At 31.9% G+C, this 21,015-nt stretch overlaps 2 protein-coding genes across 2 annotated transcripts; one reads left to right on the plus strand and one right to left on the minus strand.

The window, feature by feature from the left end:
* The first annotated feature begins 7,802 nt into the window (after positions 1-7,802).
* Positions 7,803-15,229, plus strand: stas (Transmembrane protein stas). The gene is given in 5 exon segments (XM_072520685.1): positions 7,803-7,991; positions 9,139-9,256; positions 9,911-10,039; positions 14,397-14,692; positions 14,695-15,229. Coding segments are annotated over 5 exon segments (771 nt in total). The 5' UTR covers positions 7,803-7,972; the 3' UTR covers positions 14,904-15,229.
* A 1,975-nt stretch (positions 15,230-17,204) lies between these two features.
* On the minus strand, positions 17,205-20,243 carry LOC140441505 (uncharacterized). Its single transcript, XM_072532272.1, has 5 exons — positions 19,821-20,243; positions 19,600-19,754; positions 19,242-19,492; positions 17,623-17,816; positions 17,205-17,371 (listed from the first exon to the last, which is right to left on the minus strand). The coding sequence occupies exons 1-5, from the start codon at positions 20,185-20,187 to the stop codon at positions 17,280-17,282; spliced, it is 1,059 nt and encodes a 352-aa protein (XP_072388373.1). The 5' UTR covers positions 20,188-20,243; the 3' UTR covers positions 17,205-17,279.
* Between the last annotated feature and the right edge of the window lie 772 nt (positions 20,244-21,015).

The following is a 21,015-nucleotide window of genomic DNA, read 5'->3' on the forward strand; positions in this document are numbered from 1 at the left end:
CTTTTACTGAACTATCTTATTATTTTTATCTCGGATACATCTAACCGGATTAAAATCTTTTTCTTTCTTTGCTCTATGTTTGGCTATTCTATATATATTTGTTTCTCCTTACCTCGTATTAAGTTGATCGTATAGATTTGTATATGCTTCTGCTTTAGCTTTTGCTACTGCTACTTTCGCTTCCTTTTTCGCGACCACACAGGTTTGAAGATATATGTCCGACCTATTTTCTTGCCACTGTCGATATAATTTTCACTACTCTTTTATTTTTTCTTGAATTTCGTTTTAGCACCAGCAGATCTCTTTATTCTCAAACTTTTTTCTGACGTTTTCCAAGTATTCTAATAGCAGTATCTCTAATGATACTGGTTCTCTTTCTTTAAATTGTATGAGGACTTCCTTTCAACTTCCAACACATTTTTTCTACTATTTTAACTTTGAATAACCCTTCATTTTACAAAACTCTGAGAAGCCTAAGAACAGAGAACAGACAACAAACACCAAAACAAATTAAAAACAAAGATGGCCACATCCTCTGCGAGAACGAAAATATTATGAACAGGTGGAGAGAATATTTCGAAGACCTTCTGACTCAAAAAGACTATAATAATGAAATAGACAACACTGAAGAAAACCCATATAAGAACCCAAACCAAAACGAAATAACAATAGAAGAAATAAGAGAAATAATACTCAGGCCCAAAAGAGGAAGGGCAGCTGGCTATGATAAGATAACTGCGGAAATGCTAAAAAATATGGGAGAAAATGGAAATAAAATGCTTAGAAAAGTTTGCAATAAAGCATGGAATGAGAACAAGATCCCAGAAGACTAGGAAGAGGGCGTTATTCTACCCATTTTCAAAAAAGGTGACAGACGAGAATGCAGCAACTACAGAGGTATAACTCTCCTGAGTTTCCCTTCCAAAGTTTACGAACGAGTACTGGAGAAAAGACTACTACAAGAAGTAGACTATAAGCTGGAGCAGTCACAGAGCGGTTTCAGGAAGGGAAGAAGCATCCATGACCATGTTTTTACACCCAAGCATCTAATACAAAATGCACGAAATACAAGCACGGAACTATACCAAGCCTTCATAGACCTCGAAAAAGCATTTGATAGAACCCCGCGAACCGAAATAGACAAAAGCCTAAGAAACAGAGAAGTAGACAGCAAACTCAGAAAAGCTATTATGAGCCTATACAAGAACACAAGAAACAGAGTAAGAACAGGTAATATGGAATCAGAAGAGTTTAGAGTCAATGATGGCTTACGACAAGGAGGTGTACTAGGCCCCATCCTGTTCAATATTGTACTAGATGATATAATGAAGGAAACTAGAGAAGAAACATCGAGAATATTTGTTGGACATAGAAACCTGGAAATGATACACATAGCGGAGTGCACATTTGCAGATGACCTCGTCATATTTGGAAGAAACGAGGACGTACTTAAGAGAAACCTCCAGATATGGAGAGATAAACTCGAAAAACGTAACCTGAGAATTAATGAAAGTAAAACCAAGGTCATGGTATGTGGGAAAACAGACCAACATACAAACATTAAAATCAATAACTATACTTTAGAACAAGTCGAAACCTTTAAATACCTGGGAGTGCAACTAGAGAGTAGGGGTACACAAGAAGTAGAGATAAACAATCGAATAGCAAACGCTTCCCAGATATACCACGCAATTAAGATCACATTCCTATCGAAAAAAGAAGTATCCCAAAAAGCAAAGATAGCTATCTACAACACAGTTTTTGTACCTATCTTAACATTTGGATGTGAAAGCTGGACGCTCACCACCAGACTAAAAAATAAACTGCAAAAAATTTCAATGAAGTATCTAAGAAGAGTACTAGGGGTGACCAGAATGGACAGGATACGGAACGATGAAATAAGAGAACGCCTTAAAGTCCAATCAATAGAGAAGAAAATCGAAGAAGCCCAACTGAGATGGTACGGCCACATGGTAAGGATGGATAAAAAAAGCCAAGTGAAACAAGTGTGGGAAGGGAGAAGAACCTTGAAAAGACCGAGGGGCAGACCCATGAAGACCTGGGACGATGAAATTGCCGCCATCCTAGACAGGAGAGGAGTCACCAAGGAGCAAGCGAAGAAATTGGCAAGCAACAAGAAGAATTGGAGGAAGTTTGTATATGAAACCTAAAAAGAGACTTTACACCCAACACCTTAGGGTAGAAGGGTTATTGATTATATATTGATTATATATAACCCTTGATTCAATATTATATTGTTGTAGTATTGCTGTATATATAAAATCATAAATTTGTATCGGTTCAATATTGCTAACTCAGTAATGATAGACCAAATCAAAATAAGGGCGGTACTAATAGTATCATCCTACTAGTAGTACTACTTTATTTTAATTCGTTAGTGTGAATAAGGCGGAACTGGTTTGATACTAATTGATTTTTAAGTACTTCCTTTTTATGTTTATATTTGATTTGACACAATCTGTAAAAAAGGTACATACAACTTTATGATTACCAAGAATTTATTGGACGTGAGTATTTTGAAGGTTTGGCCTGTACATTTTTTGTTCTTTGTAGTAACTAAATGTATGAAGTAATAAATTCTTGGATAAGAGTAAGGCATCATTTTTAAATTTTTAGTATTATCTATATATTTGTCATTTTTAGTTTCAATTTTTAAAGTGTATTCAATTGTAATTATTTTCTAATAATGCTGCCGACATCACACAGCCCACATACCACCTCTTTATATATTTATCCTTTAATTTGATACGCAATTATTTATGCTATATTTACTACCCTCTTGTTCGTAGTAAGTGGTTGAAAAATTCTGACGACAATTCTATTTTAACAATTTCACAACAATAACATCATGTAAATCAATATTGCTTCATGTTTGGTTCTCATATTTACACAGAAAACCAGACTTGGTTTAAATCATAAATCAATATCAAATATTTAATTTTACTATTCACCTGACAGAAGTGACGATCTGGTTTTACCTCTAAACGCCATGATGACCTTCTCCTAACTGGAAAGTCGGTGTTTTCCAAAAACTGCTTTTTAAAACGGATTCAACCTTGACTGCAGTCCGTCTTGTACTATATTCATTTATGCATATTCATCTGAAAGAAATAAATAAATGTAGATTCTGTAATTCTTTGAATTATGTTACTATATTGACTATGTACTTAAATGAACTACAACGTTACTCGTAAAGGAGTTTTTGTTATTTGATATGGTCAATGTATCGCCAAATATGAAAAATCCGCGGAGTACCACAAGTTGAAAGAAGCGTCTTTAAGAAAGGGGTGAAACGAAGCAAAAATAACACGAAAAAACGAGATTTTTTTTGCCCTATAATTTTTTTCTACGGGGGTATAGATATGGGTATGATTTACAGAAAAAAAAACTTTTATCCGTCCTCTTCAAAATGATGTTTGGCAGAAGTCTTTAAGATTATCCGAGATACGATTTTTCAAAGTGTACCAACCACATAATTTTTCAGCCATTTTCCCTATTTCCCAAATATTGTTCTATAACTTTTTTCAACGCAGGTACATATATGCAATGGTACATTTAATAGAAAGAAAAATCAATTACCTTAAAATAGTCTATTGTAGAGGGATCTAGAACTAATTTCCTAGATGGAGACTACATAAAGGCCGCTGTTTGTCCAAATGATCTTGTCCAATAGTGTTTTTATACTTCTTACCTTAGAATTGATGTCGTTTCTTCTATCTTTGTATTACTGATAGGTGGATTTCCTCTACTTGTACGCCATACGTCTAATTTCGGATGTTTAGCCAAATCAAATCAGAAACCAACTGCTCAGCTTTACATCAAATACAACATTCAAAATACAGTTCTCCTATTTTTGACACTACAGATTTGTCTAGACGAGATCTTATCGTGGCAAAGAGACTTCGGATCGGACATACAGAATTAACACATGGTTACCTAATGCCATCCAGCAACCGGCCTACTTGTCAAAGCTGCTAATCACAACTGACAGTGAACCACATACTCACCGAATGTTTTTTGTATTTGCATTTTGTATTTTGTAACATAATACCTATTTATTGTTATAATATTTTTTCTTTTATAATCGTCCTTGTCCAAATCATTTAAATTTTACAATTAAAAAATCTTTGATATTTTTGTTGTGTCAAGGTTAATTTTTCTGATTATTATACCTACTTTCTTTTACAGCTTGTATTTTTACTTTTGTCTACATCTCGTTTAAATGTTCTCTTTTTGTTACTGGGTTTGTATCAAATTTTGTTCTTTTTTATACAATCATCTTATATTCTATATAGAGACTTTATGGACTCTATGGTTTAGTTTTTCAGAATATTTTGGTGATTTTCTTGATCAATGGTATTTTTAATAAAATTTGCCCAGTACTAGTTTTTGATCTGATCTGACCCAATATTTGGCGATGTTAAAACTCTTATGTCGAGAATTTATTTTGGTTTTATTTCTCAAATTATATTTCTCCTTAAACGAGTTTTCAGTAAGAGGTGTCAGAAAAGTTACGTCGCTTTTTGATCCTTCGATATCGGCTTTTCCTATCATTGCGAAGCAGAATTCGCTAAACGTTTAATTGCTCACCTATAGACAGGGACCGTGAGCTGAGATTAGACCGTTGTGAGACAGGTTAGTTTTACCCTACTGATGACTCGTCGTTGCGATAGTCATCCTGCTCAGTACGATCGGAACCGCAGGTTCGGACATTTCCTTTCCTTTCTAGCCAAAGGTGGCAACGATATCTCTTGGAGTCCCGAGAGTCGAAAGTCTCAAAATAATGTGACTTTACTAGACAATCGGAGTTCGCTACGGGTGTCGCACGAGCCCTTATTTCCGTTGAGATTATCGGTTTACGGTGGGATCGATCTGAATTGTCTGAATACACAGATACAGGAATTACCGTTCGAGGTACATATGTACCCACTGGCAAAAATACCCTTCATGGAGAACGCAAACTATATCTTGCCATTGAGAGTACTTACTTTTGATATGGCTGTATCCTGTATCAAAGGCCGAGGCTGAAATAACACGCTTGATTAAATAAGAATTACTCAAACTATAAACTGCAGGTCATCATATATATATATATATATATATATATATATATATATATATATATATATATATATATATATATATATAACAAACCTAGGTACAAGGTGCACAGATAACTATCTTGACTGATGGAGTGGAGTTAACTGGATGAGTGGAAAATAAAACTCACTCACCTCTGAAGTTTTGGGAAACTACGCTAATTCTGAAACTAAGCTTCCAGAAAACTCGAAGGGTATGTAGTATGTAGTCTTAAGGAGTTCGAAAATTCGAGACCAGAAAGGCTAATAACTACACTGGTGTCCGATTCAAGGGTCCCAAAATGAACCAGAGCTTAAATATGATACACACTTCCAATCAGGTACCCTGTACAATCAGCGTCCGTTATTTTCCGAATCAAAGTACGTGCTCTGAAAAGTGCTCGTGTTTCTGATCCAATGAATGTAGAATATCTCTACTAATGTAAAGTCTTCTGTACTAGGATGAATTTGAGTGAAAAGGAAAACACGACGTTCACCCAGAAGCAGATATAACTAAACTAGCAAAATTGGCGTTTGGAAAAAGCCTATTCGCGCTATGTTTCAGCCAACTACGTCTAACGAATAACAGGCCAAGTAATTGTCAAATTTGCGGAGCCACGAATTGTTTATTTCCGAAGTATTATGGATCCAAAATTTATATTTTAGATGGTTTGTAATGTGAAAATTTAAATTTAGCGATTTTGGGCATATTTTAAATGCCTCACATTTATTGCCAAAACTCAAAAACAAAATTTCATGTTATAGGCTTTGAAGATTAGGCTCTAAGAATAGAAATTCCATAGTAACTGGTCAATAAAAGTTATAAATTTTATTGATCTCATGAGAATCATAAAAAATGGCAAAAATCGCGCAACGGTGATTTATGTAACATCTTTATAAAAATTGACTTCATTTTCGGTAAAACACAAAAATTGCATAATCTTCACCTTTAAAACGTATTTTGATATTTGTGGCAAGGACACTCTGATCATAAGATATCGAATTTTTACCGTCAAGTTGATACAAATTTTATTTAAAATTGATTTCGCGCGCGATTTTTATCTGTAACATTTTCTTCTACGGCGTACAGATTCTTGGTAAATCGCTTTTTTCCGTCCCCCTCCCCAACGCGGGAGGCTTTAGGGGAAAGCCGGGGGGTAGGAGTGGTAAACTTTTTTGAATATTTTTGGGGTCTCTAAATGAACATTTTTTGAATATTTTTTAGGATCCCAAAATTAACATCGGCAGAATTCAGCTTGTTCGTTTGATTTTTAGAAGTTCAGTGGCATTTTCGTCTCTGAAAACTGGAGTCAATTGTCTATAAAGTAATCAAAGAAATTTATTAATTTGTCTTTTTTAATTTCAAGATTACTTATTGAAATCAAATGCAAAACATTTCCCCATCATATCTGACTCAAAAATATTAAGGTAAAGGTCAATCTTAATATGAGACCGATATCTAAATCAATATTTTTATGATCAGGCATAAGTTTTGAATTTTTCTCATCCAGGCCTGAGCAAGATGAAAGTTTCATCCTTTAATATTTCCTTTTTAGGCGACATTAACCGCACTGAAATGAATTCAACTTAAATAAATTGACTCAAATATAATAAATATTTCCAATACAGTCTACGTGGAGTAGATATCTTTCCATGTCGTATTTCGTATGTGTATAAGTAAGGGCGAACATGTAAAAAGCCGCGAACTCTACTAAATTGTGAGATATAACATTAACACTGCACTCACAAAAAAAATAATTTTTAAATTACAGTTACTATTGTCTCAAAAATTCAAAGACCAAGAAAAAGATCGTGCTTCATGTATCCATATTAATTTTTCGTCACTTTTACATTAAAATATTAATATCACACCCTTGTTGGCCCATTACAACATGCAATTCATTAAATATTTGAACTCGGAAGCAACTTCAAACAAGTCTCTTCTCACTAATGTACGTGTGCATGTGTTTGTATAGCTGTTTCTTTGGTTATCTGTTATTTCTAGGTGAGGGCGGGCTCAAGACAGTTAATATGGGGTGTTTTATGTTTTATGTAACAATAACGTTACGGCAAATAAAATTTTATGATTTTCAAACGTGTCTTTGAATCGTAGACGGTTGAAAAGGGTGTTCGAATGCCAAACAGATATGTTAATTGCTTACAAAGATACAGAAGTCATTGGACCTAACGTCAAATATTCAATATTGACGCTATAATTAAAAATATGAAGATACAAATAATAAAATTATCAGATTAAGATCAAACGTATATGACTTATTACTAATAGGTCTTTTTAGGATAACAAAACATAAGAAGGGGTCAACAAATGCAAAACATTATGATGTTTCCATGGATGAAATTAAATATCCAAAGCCATTAGGAGAAGGATATTTTTGAGAAATTTTATTGAATTTACATACCTAATAATATAATTTCAACAATTTTGCAACTGAATAGGCAACCTATATAACACGTGGTCATAATGTTACTTGCCTACTCTCTAGGAAATTAGAAATAAATAGTATTTTTCATTTAAAAATAAGTAGTTATAAACCACTTAAATCATAATCACTAAATAAAATTGAAATAAATGACTAATTAGTCCAATTTAATAGAACTTTAAAAATAATTATAATTACAAATGTAAAACAAATGACAAAATCAGGTGACTCTGGTAACGTGGTAACCAATGAAATACTGCGCAAGCGGCCTTACGTCACAACAATATATCGCACATTTTTGAAGTTTCACGTCTAGTCAGAACCTGAATATTGTTTTTAATAAATTTACTAAAAAATGAATATTTGATAAAACTAATTTAATTCTAAAAATAAGAATTTAACTAAAAGTGACCTGGTTACGGCGGCACCATAATGGCTTCAAGAGTTACAGGTGATATTCTTCAGTGCCAAGAAATTAGCTCCACATCAGACTTGTTTTCCTCTCCTTTACAGTCCAGATTTTCCTTGAAAGGCCGACCATCCTATCGAAGATCCATGCAAACAACAGTTACTAATCGGTCTCAGGATAATATCTTATCAAATCGAATATTTAACGTTGGATATATAATTAAAAAATTTAGTAGGCAAACAATTTCTCTTTTTAACTAGATTGTCTTAGATAGTAACAGTTTAAACCAATATAATTTTTGCTTTAGGTTTGAAACAAATTTCAATAAAATTGCATGTTTATATTTTTAAGAAACTCATATCACTACAGTAAATAACTGGGTACATTTTTGTTTTCAACCAATACATTAGGTCAGTAAAACCAGTATTATGTTTAATGTCACTCTTCCTATTATCCCAGTCTTTAAAACTTATTTAACGAACATTACTGTGGTCACTCTTCACTTTTTGATTTTGCATAGGAAGTTACATGAATTAGCAAACCAAAAAGTTCGTAACATTGAATTGTAAAATGCTTTTTCCAATTGTTTCTTGTGGTGATTTGAATATCATTTTCTTTATTTTATTTTTTTTTATTAAGATTCCAGACTCTTTTTACATCTATAATAGTACTATATACTAGTACACTAGATGCATTTATTATTAAAAATAGTGCAAGTCATCTTATTCTATAGTATTAGTGTTTCTTGGATTGACTGCATGCGTAATATATACATGAAAGTTTTAAGGACTTTCGAGAATCATTGCTGTAAATACTGATCTACAGATATTTCTACTGTTTTAGCTTTATTTTCCATGTCTTTTGAATGATCTAGTACTGACTCTGAACTTTTCTGCAGATTCCATTTACCTTTTAGGTTTTTCTAATTCATGTTTTCATTCATCTTGACATTATCTAAATAAAGTTTCCTTGCTTTAAATGTTTGTGTATGTCAATATATCTTTTTATATTTACACATTATCATAAGTAGGTATATCTCTTTCAATCTACACATTGACAATTATTATTAGTCTTCTTCTTTATTTTATACTTGCTAAGTGTAAATAACTGTCACATGCATGATAATATTTGGATTCTGACAATTCTTCATTACAGTTCAGACTATTTACTGAAAACATGTATTTTTTAGGTGAACAAGTACAAGAAAAACTATCAACTAGACTAGCAACAATATCTGTGATTGTGATATTTTTAACTTCATTAGTAGCTTTATCTCTAGTCTACAAAACATTCCCAAATGTAACGGAGTAAGTATTGATTGAATTGTTTATCTTGGGAATCACAAAAAGGACATAAATGTTGGTTTCGTCCCTCAGACTTACGTAACAAGTTTGCAAGATTTGTACGACACTTCTAGAATACTAAGATTAACTAAAAAAATGGAATTTATAACTTCTATAAACTATGTGTGAACCTATCAAATCATTTGAAATATAGACAGAATTTAACAAACCTTAATATGTTATTGATCTGTAAAAAAATTCTTATTATACAACTAGCTAAATTTTTTAAAGTAGAATAGAGCAGACAAGTTTTCAAACAATTTTTAATACATAATAAAATTGAGTAAGTAAGTTTGGGGTATTGTTTAATATTTTTGCATATAAACAGATACAATTTCTTTTTTCAGACAATAAAATTTAAAATTCAGTGATATGATTAAACATAAGTGAATTTAAAGCACTGAACAATTTTGATTAATTACATTAGCATAGTTTGGTAACACATTTTATGTCAACAATTTTACCTCTATTCATTTTTGTCATTGATATGATACTTTTCCAGATGTACATAATAAAAAATAAAAAAAAATTGAAGACCATATCAATTTTTTGTTTTAAAAGTTTTCTTGATTTTTACTCATTTTACTTACCATACTTATATAGTTTTATCTTTTTTAGGGCAGAACGTCAACATATAAAAATTCCTTGGAATATAGAAGATGCGAAACAACTAGGAATTGTATTGAATAAATATAAAATTGATAATTACTATCAAGTTATGACAGGAGTTTGTGTTACATATGTATTGTATCCTTTTTAAAGACACTCATTTTTAAGGGACTTTTACTTTTTAAATTGGAAAAATAAACAATTTTTAAATATTCAACAAACAAAATCTATTATATTTATGATCATAATTTTTTCTATTCATTGCGAAGGTTTTGCGGTATTAAAAGGATGGTTTGTTACACTTTTAGTTGTTTTTCACCACTGCAGAAGGTGCCTTCCAAAAGATGCATTTTAATTTGGGAGACACTTTTCTGCCTTTCCGTAACAAATTTTTAAAATTTCTACAGGATTCAATTCATGACACTTAAAACTAATAAATTCAACTTTAAAAAGTTATTTTTTTTTATATATTTTTAAGACCTTTATACGTGATTTTACAAACATTTTGAAAAAACACCTGTTTTGGGGGTGAATTTACCTCTGTACTAAAAAGGTGAGGTGCTTTTTTTGAAATGTTTAGAGGTTTCGTATATATAAAGTCGTATATATAAGGAATTAAAAACATTTGGTTTACTGAGATTGGTGTAGTAGATTTTGGGAAAAATGTCTCCCAGTTTGAAAAATATTATTTCGAGAAAAAGATGTTTAAAGTATTTTACTGTAATTTTATAAAGTAAAATAGCCATATTTATTTTTAACCCTAATCTGCGTTTCCTGGTGCATATTGGGTAGCCTCACTGTACAGTAAAAGCTGTAAATGGTTGGCCAAAGCTTTTTTTTTTCTTAACTGCCCTCTTTTCTTGTCTCGCTGGTCCTTCTATATTGGCTTGAGCAATAGGACTTCGTAGATATTTTCCGATCAACTCATTGCTATTTCTCCAAATTTTATTTTTATATCCAATTTTGCTGAGGATCTGAGTAATTAAGAATTGTTTTCTGCAATAAACTGATTACCTTTGATTTTTTTTCACATCATGCTTATTTCAATGTGTCCCCTTATTTACTTGACTGCTTTTTTAATAACCACCAGCTCCAGGCTTTTTCTCAGATTTTCAAAACAATAATTTTCGATAAAATTCGATAATATCAAACATGTGCTTGCTTTAAAGCTTAAGAAAGCAACTATCGTGTTGCAGGTTCACAGGTGAAGCAGTGTGTTTTTAGGGGTAGTTTTAGCTCAGGTGCGTACCGTTATAAATATGACTATAACTTTGTTTCTATTTCGAATTTCTTAATAAAATTTTGGGACAGTATTTCTATGATACTGTTCCTTTTATATAAAAATGTCTAAGGAATGTTTTTATGTAAAAAAAACAAAAATCGATTTTTTGAAAACTTAAAAAGTAATAGTCCCCTTACTTAATACATAAAAATTTTAACATACATTTAATTCAGATACATAAACAAACGTTAAGTTTTATAAATTATTATGAATCGCTGAAATCTGAGTTTATTGCACTTCCAAAAAAAACAAGGAGCCAAAAAATGCGAAGATTACGGTACTATAAGCCTCATGAGTCATCTCCTAAAATTGTTCCTAAAGATAATTCATAAGAGAATCTACAAGCTGTGTGAAAGTCAAATTTCCCCCAACCAGTTTGGGTTCACAAATGCTGTTGGTATTAGAGAGGTTTTGTTCTCAGTACAAGTCTTATTCCAGAGATACAGAGACTTTAACTGCGACGTATACGCATGTCTGGTTGATTATGAGAAAGCGTTTGATGGAGTACAGCACGCCAAGATGATGCAAATACTAAAAGAAGCAGGAATTAACAACCAAGATCTGAAAATAATTAGAAATTTTTACTGGAATCAGTCAGCAAATTTCAGAGTTGAAGGTGAACACACTGACTATGTGAAAATCATGCGTGGAGTGAGGCAAGGCTATATTTTGTCTCATTTAATCTTCCATCTGTACTATGAAAGAATATTTATCGAAGCTTTGCACGAAACTGAAAAAGGTATTCTCCTAAATGGTTACCGGCTAAACAAGATCAGATATGCAGATGACACCATAGTATTTGCGGACAACAGAAGACCTACAAGTTCTTATGAACAAAATCACCTATTACATTCAACAATATGGACTCAATATAATCGTCAAGAAGACAAAGGTTATGATATAAGCCAGAAAAGGATAACAGAAGGTCAACTCTACGTCAATCAGTCCCCTGTAGAAAGAGTGACGCACTACAACTACCTCGTCACCATAATAAATGAAAAATGGGCCAATAACCAGGAGATTAGAGCACGCATCGGAAAAGCTAGATTCACCTTTAATCGGATGGGGGCCTTCTTCATGAGTCACAACCTCTCTCTTGATACAAAAGTAAGAATGCTGAGATGCTACGTCTTCTCTGTTCTTTTTTATGGTGTTGAATCGTGGACCTTGAACGAAGATATGTGCAGAAAACTGGAAGCATTTGAGATGTGGCTATATCGGAAAATATTTAGAGTCTCGTGGACTGACCGAGCCACAAATGAGGAGGTTCTCAGAAGAATGAATAAGAACCGAGAGGTACTGACCACCATCAAATCTCAAAAGTTACAGTTCTTCGGACATATTATGTGAAGTGAATCCAGATATGCTCTCCTTCAAGCCATCCTGCAAGGAAAAATATTTGGAAAACGAGGTCCAGGAATAAGAAGAACATCTTGGTTAAAGTACCTCAGAATCTGGTTCAATACAACATCTGTGCAGCTTTTCCGCGCTGCTGCAGATAAGATAAAGATTGCCATGATGATCGCCAACATTCGTGCTCAGTGGTTTTGTAGAATCGCCTTTTTTATATAATTTTGTCTATATTTTTCAATATCTTCTAAATTTTTGTTTATCCAGTCATTTTTGTTATTTTATTTATGGAGTTGCATTAATTTCTCGCTTTTTCATAGTTTGTTCTGATGGGTTGTTCAACCATCTCTGTTATCAATCATCTTATCTTATGAATTTGTCGATGTTATCAAGAATTTTTGTTCTCATTCTTCTTTTGTCTGCACAGTGGATCTACCAAGGAGAGTTTTTCTTGGTCATTACATATTCTACTTAACTCAGACATCCTATTTCAATGTGTTTTATCTGGTTCTTTTTAGGATTAGTTTTGTTAAAGTGGCTAATTGATTTGGTATTTTTAGGTCTCTCATTTTGCCAAACATCTTTCCTGTTTACAGGCTCGTAGCCTGCCTTTTGTAGTCTATAGAATGTGGTGTATCTATGCCGTACTCCCGTGTTTTTTGTAAAATTTATCTCAGGGTAGAAATCTAATGATTGTCGATTTATCACTTGTAAAACTAGCCTGGAAATTCCTAATTATTATTTCTGCATAAGGTGACATTATAGTCGAGAATGTTTTATACACTATTTAGAAGCGTAATAAAAATATACCCGGATAAGCACATGGCAAATTGTTTATGGAAGGACATATGGTAGTGGAAAACATGCACAAATTAGTTTATATCAGTCATAACAGGCTTTCTTATCAGACATGTGACAGTTTCATGGAGACTCTGCAAAGAAGATTATTTAATGACTCTAGATCGCAGTGGCACTAGATCGCAGACAGCAAATATTTTTTGGGATCTACCAAGTGACTCCAAAAACATATGATCCACTAAACCTATTCAAGTCGGTACATGATTCCAGAATTCGGGAATTTCGCCTATCTCTTTCGTCGTTGTCTTAAATTGTTTTTTGGTGTTAACTTTCTTACAGAATCTTCTGAATTCTTTCTATCAGAACCTTCTATTAAGGTTTTATATATATTTAAGTAGTTTCGTTTCTTTTTTGTGTATCTTTTTTTGTTCTCTTTTTTTGTCTACTGCGATTCTAGTTCGTTGGGTAAGCGTTTTTTTTTGAGTCTTCATTTTTTTTCTCTGGTTGTATTCATCATCAACCTCATGACTTTTATGACCATAAGTCTTGGTATTTCTCCTTTTGCTGCTTACACAACTTATTGTATTGTGGTTTAGTAGAGGACCATTTCTTTCTGGCCTTCTTGGTTTACATTGTGATTCGTTGGTCTATCGCTAATGCTAATTTTTTCCAAATACTGTTCGGCAACCCTTGCATTTCTCATCTCTTGTACATTCCATTTCTTGGTAGTCATATTTTTTTTGTTGGCGTTTGAATTCCTAGCCCTTAGTGTTGGAATCACCAAAAAGTGATCTCTAGTAGGTATTTGCAGTTTATTGCGAACGATGAATAGTGACAGTAATACTTTAAATGACGCTAGATCGCTTAGGGATAGTTATTTGGATCACATCAAACTTTAAAATTTGAACGAAAAAAATAATTTTGGTATTAGTTTTTGTGCCACAAAACTCAAATATCACTAGTTGCCACAGTATCATGTCAATAGCATTATAAAGCATATTTAACTTAAAATTATTTATATCTACATATATGTATATTACAAATTCTCCTTAACAGTTATTTCAGTCTGCAAACATTTGCCATACCAGGTTCACTGTTCCTATCAATCCTTTCAGGATTTCTATTCCCATTCTTCACTGCCTTAGTGTTAGTGTGCACTTGCTCAATGGTAGGAGCCTCACTCTGCTTCATGCTGTCCCAAATATTAGGAAGAAAACTAGTTTTACATTATTTCCCCGAAAAAGCCAGAAAATGGGCTGTGCAAGTGGAAAAACATAGATCAAATATGTTAAATTATATAATATTTTTAAGGATAACACCATTCTTTCCGAATTGGTTCATAAATTTAACAGCTCCTGTGATTGAGTCCCTTTGTACCCGTTTGCATTTGGTACATTCATTGGGGTTGCACCTCCTTCGTTCATAGCGATAAAAGGGGGCCAAACATTGCACGATATGACAGCTAATGACACTGCATTTAATATGACGTCATTTATTTGGCTCATAGTATTTGGAGTTATGTCGCTCATCCCGATACTACTGAAGAATAGGTTAAGAGAAAAGATGGATTAAACGAGTAGATATGTTTATATAGGTTATTTATTTATTTGATTTGAAAGGTTCTGGTTCGGTTAAAAAATCACAGTATTATCTGCAACCTAAAAACCTACCTGGTTTTTGTAAATTGATCATACACGATAGTATTTTAAATTTTTTTGCTATTTTTGTAACATTTCCTTTTGATAATTGCTCAGAATCATATATTTAATTTACTTTTTGTTTCAAAATTATTCGAATCAAACAATTGATATGACTTAGGGTGTAACTGTACAAATTTGAGAAAATTGTAGTTTTTTTATTGTTATAAATTTCAGTAAATAAAATATTGTTTTTTTTTCTGTAATTTTATTAATAATACACCAAACTCAAAAGTGCGAATAGTTGTCAGTTACGTCACGCCTGGATACAGGATAAATCATCATTATCGATATATGGATGATGTAGACACAGGATTGCGGGACAATTATTCCACGCGGCAGAAGATCGAGAAGCCTTCGCAATGGTGATCGCCAATGACGGATAAGTCTGAATATGGCATGTGAAGAAGAAGTTGACATAGGTACAGATAAAAGTTAACAGACAATTAAAATATTAGATATAAGGAAATAAAAATATTAGAATTAACATCGAAGTTAGCGTTAGAATATGACAAAAGTTCAAAAAATCTATTTTATTTACAAATGTATGTATGCTTCCTAAGTCGGAGAACGCAAGAAAAGCTTTTTATGAAACTAGGATACATACTGAGTGACATTAATTGACTTTAATACACATCTGTGCCAATCCAAGGTAGTATATGAAGCAATAGAGGCTTTGGAAATAGAAATGAAGCCGGAGATGACATTCTCTAATTAGAAATAGCATTAGATACCGCCATTGTTAACACATTAAAAGTCAATTGATCACAAGTCGACAAAATCACCTCGAAATAGCTTATATCATGACAAGAAAAGAAGATATACGTTAATTGTGGTGGACATGTTAAAGTGGTAGATGTTAAAAGACGATAAAAAGGTCTATTTAGGTAAATTTCATCACTAACGTTACCTTTTGTTTATACTGTTTTTATTATGAATTTCACTATTTCATTTTTTAAACTATACTTACGATCTACGTACGATTTGTACCATAACAAAATTGGTTACTTTACCAAAGATAAGTTGAAAGACAGGTTTTCCAATGTTTTGATTTTAGCCAAATTCCTTTGCCACATCTGAACACGTTGATAAGTGATTCTTATATTTATTATTTGCAGTATTTTACTTTTATTTATTATCTTCATCTGACCTTTGTTTAAATTGCGAATTAGAAGATATTTTAATGTGTGATAAAGAGGGTAGGTACTGATACAAATGTTGCGAATGGCACGATTCACAATTTCATATAAATGTATTGTGTGATGCATTTGTGTGTTTCAATGTACGCTGATAATACCAAATTATATTTGGATCCCATTATTAACCAACATGTTCTTCAATACGATCGTGACTCAATATTAAGTGGTACTTGAAATGATCACTTCCTACTAATATTGAGAAATGCGTTGCACTCTTAGATTAATGAAACGATACGGTTTCGTTAATCTAAGGTTGCACTACAACAGGTTTGTAGGGGAGGGTGGTCCACAGTGAGACAAAAATCATATTCTTTCAAATAGAACTAAAGCCTGCACCAATTTTTTAGAATAGCCTTCTGTAGATTTAAATAAATATTGTATATTAATGTTATTTTTAATTATTGTTTAAAATATTACAACTAAAGACGCGCATGTCGAAGCTAAGTTAAAGAGGAAAGAGATGGCAGCAAGGTACAGAGTGACCTTCTTGCGAAACAGCATACTCAGTATTTGAAATAATTTAGACACTACTTTAACTTATTTATACGACTGTATTGTTTTACAATATTTTTCTTTGTTTTTGGCCATAATAGGAGCTCGCTTCTTTGCCCTATAAATAAAACACTGGAAGTAAGTAGGAACTGTAAGTTGCCTACATTTGGCGCAACTCGGTCATAAAAATGGAATTTCAAAGTGTTACCACAGAATAAATAACAATTGTTTATTATTCTGTGGTGTTACTGTTACTATATAAAAAATTACTAATCATTTGATTCTTATTATCTAATAATCATAAACAAAGCAAATATATTTCAATACTGATATAAATAAATAGAATACACCTTTGTTTAACTATTTATTTGTTATCACATTTAATTTTAAAACTATATATTAAAGGATATCCATTGACGCTGACTAATTGCGAGGGGGTAGAGAGCGCCATAATCATAACATTTTTTTATTATAAATAAAACAAATTTCAATAAAATCAGCCTTTCTATTTGGGTATACATTAAATATTGATAAAGACTTTTATAAAAATGTTAACACAGTTAACAGTACGAATTGATATAAGTTATGGAAGGCCCAGTTGCATTCGTTACTGGAAGACTAATAGGTCGCCAGTACCACCAGTTATACCATACTGCAAATAAACAAAATACATATTTAATGAATGTGTGCAAAAAACTTAGTTTATGGTTAATTATGTAAGTAAGTTATGTCAAAGCTACCTTGCTATCCTTGTGTAATGTTTAGAAATTTAAGAAAATATTTGAGCTATAAAGATTGATTTTAAAGTCATATTTTGATGGGATTTAATAGTGTTTTTATGTTGTAAGTTTAGAAAAAGCGTACTGAACTTTTGTTTTGAAGTAAAACTCATTGCATACTTACATATATATGATGGCTTCAATACTACTGACACAGTACGGCAGTTATTACTACATTCTTTGGAAGGTTTTAGTACAATACTTCTCTCTCCAGATCCCTGTATTAGAAATACATAGCTGCATTCCGTATTAGGTAACACGTAAGGCTCTGCTGCGTGGCCATCTAACATTACAAATCTTTCAACACTTTGACCAGATCTACAATTTTATGTAATCCTATTGTTATTTTTTCTCAATTAGTTTTCAAAATTTAAAATTATATTGAAGCATCTAAACCTTAACATATCATTTAAAATTATACAATTCCTGAATCTCTTTTTTCACATTCTAAAGTCTGTATTAGACAGGCAAATATTTGATCAAAGTAGTTTCAGCAAACTGAAGTAATGACATCATAATTATAGTCTAAGATCCACACTGCAACATCACTACGTTTATAACATAGTTAATCAAACTCACATTTTTTACATACTATGTTAAGTCTATGTTAATATATATGTCTATGGTTGTCCTCCCTAAGTAAATTTCTTCATATGTTTATATCTTGTTATGCCATATCAATTCCATTCATAAACACATTCTATTTAATCATACCACCAGGTCTTCTTTGATCTTCTTCTCTTTCTCCTTTCAGGAAATTCAGCTAGGATATCAGCAGATTTAGCTATTGGTGCAAACTAAATGAATTAAAATTGAACATTGATAAGTGCTGTGTTATTACTTTTCACAGAAAGCAAACAATTTTAAATTACGATTATAGCATTGATAACACTCTCTGTCCATACAGTGATAGTATGATAGCTGATCACTTGAAAATGGTTTCTATGAATCAGCAAAAAGATTATTTTTGCCTAATATTCCTTTACAAAATTGCTAATAATTTGATAAATTGCCCTGAACTTTTAAATCGATTAGGTCTTAACACTCTTCATGGAACTAGGCATACTTCATTCTTTCATCTACCATTTCATCAATTTAATTATGAATACTTCAAGCCTCTTACTCATATGGTGAGACTATATAATAGGTACCAAAGTGAACTGGACTTATTTTTCCAGTCCTTAGAACAATTTAAAAATGTGATGAAGAGACTGCTATTTGTGTAATATTAGTTTGTATTCAAGTTAATTATTAGTTTTTTTACTAATAATTATTTTATACTTTACTAATTATTTTCCAATGATATGCTTACTTTGAAAAATTTTATATATTATATTTTGTTCCAATGTAAATGGTATCCATTAATAAATAAATAATAATAAGTTATATCTTATATAAAGCTCGTTATATAAAAGTACTAGGACAAACACTACATAATTAGTGTTATTTTTATGGTAAGCAGGCATAGATGGGTTGGACTGCTTTTGATGTGGCTTTAGAGAAATGATAATTAATTGAGACAATAATAGGTAAAATAGTAAATGTATAAACGAAAATCAATAGCTTATATGTTAAAAAATAATAAGAGAACAAGATTAAGAAAGACAATTACTACTTTTACTGAAAAAGAATGCAAGAAATGAATAAAAGTTGGGAATGTTTTTAATTGAGAGAAATAATCATTTAAAACTCTTTCCCTTTTTTCAATTTTCTGAGATATAATACTAAAAACTGTAACCTTACCTTTCTGGAAGAAAAAATGGTTTTGGGAAGACCTGACGAATGATTCGAGCAGATGCCATCTTGGTTATTCTCCAAGAGATATGAGCATTCAAATTGGTCAAAAAGATATTGCTTTCACTACTAAATAAAGCTCTTAATGTAGTAATACTGGAATTAGTAGATTGTAGTCTTCTTGTTTCTGAATCCAAGAGTACCCTGTTTTGTTTGTAAGCTTGCTGGAGAGTTTTGAGAGTTACAGTCTTTTGGTTCGACTAAAGATACATTAGTTACAAACTGTTAGTATAGTGAAGTACAAGATCTATTTGTCTTGTGATGCAGCAAATGTTATTAAAAACATTACATAAAAAAAATTGCTTACTTTAACAATAAAAGGAGTTCCAGATTCAGATTTAAGGTAACTTTCCTCCATTGATGAAATATTTAACACAGCGAAAACATTTTCACAGGGCCAGCATTCCATATCTGCTACATAAAAGTAGGGGTTTTCTATAAGACATGTTTCGTCATATAAATCTAAAACAAATTTAAACATAAAAACTCTTAATAAATGTAACAATAAAAAGTGTGTGATTGATTTACCTGTTAATGATGGAAACAGTCTGATTATTGGAACAGATAAAAACCTTATAAATTTCAAGGTTGGGTAAGTTAAACCTTGAACATTCCTTAAAACTATGCTGGACGTTGGTTGATGAACGTTCAGCAAGATATAAATTAAAAAAAATAGTGTAGTAAATAGTACGAATATGTTTCTTATGTTAGTACAGAGACTTTGAGCTTTGATTGGTTTGGGAACATTTGAACTATTTTGTTCCTTTCTTAATTCGTGAAATGATTGTTCGAATAGTACGTTGACTTCTTTTTCACTCAAGCCTAAATTTTTGGCATGTTTTTTTATTTGGACTACATTTTTCCTGTATTCTTTAAGTAGCTCACTTTTTGACATTTTCTGTAAAACTTAACCTATAATAGTACATACATCATCTGTTATGTTATTTATTTACATATGATCACGTATGATCAACGCATGCGTCCATTGCTCGGCTGGTAGCACATTTATAATAAAGGCTTGGGCACACAGGACGGGATCTGTCGCGGCGGGCAGCGATAACCGAGGGTGCCGGGCGATCTACTTGTCTTAGGCATGCTTGTGTAGTCACCTGTTGGACAAGAAAAGATAATTCTAATGCTCAGTTTTCGTAAAAAGCTGCGTATGGTATTGGACTCCGTACGGCAATAGCCTCAGCTCACCTACATTAGTTTTTAACATTTAAAATATAAAGTAATTTGTTAAATTAGTTTAGCCCACAAACGATTTCCATCTATTACATTCCATCTACTTATTACATTTTATCTATTATATCAGTTTATAATTAAAAAAAAAAAGTAATTTTCGTTTTGTCATGCCCAAAAATAATTAATTAATTACCTTACAAAAAATTGGACCCATTACAATCATCTACATAACGAACTACAATCGATTGCATATTCTAAATTCTTATCGGAATATTGTTGGCCTATCACATGGAGGATTTTTAATTTTACGAAAATTTGCGATATCTAATGCTAATGGGAATTATTTGTCTAAGCATACAAATATTTCCCCATAAAGTATGCGACAAAATATTCAAGTCAAGTAAATTTTTCTACTTTCGGAATTATAAACAGCATTATCTACAATTATTAAATTAAAGAGAGAACGCTTTTAAAAAAGTATAATTTTATATTATTATATTATTTTATGGATTCTGCAATTTTTTAATTTATAAAACAC

The sequence above is a fragment of the Diabrotica undecimpunctata genome, chromosome 1 (genome assembly GCF_040954645.1).
Source record: "Diabrotica undecimpunctata isolate CICGRU chromosome 1, icDiaUnde3, whole genome shotgun sequence".
NCBI classification, from domain to species: domain Eukaryota; kingdom Metazoa; phylum Arthropoda; class Insecta; order Coleoptera; family Chrysomelidae; genus Diabrotica; species Diabrotica undecimpunctata.

Coding starts and splice junctions, on each gene's coding strand:
- LOC140441505 (XM_072532272.1), bottom strand. CDS start 20,187: ATGTCAAAAAGTGAGCTACTTAAAGAATACAGGAAAAATGTAGTCCAA. Junction 19,755..19,820: donor ACTGTTTCCATCATTAACAG/GTAAATCAATCA, acceptor AATTTGTTTTAG/ATTTATATGACGAAACATGT. Junction 17,817..19,241: donor CCATTTTTTCTTCCAGAAAG/GTAAGGTTACAG, acceptor ATAAAATTGTAG/ATCTGGTCAAAGTGTTGAAA.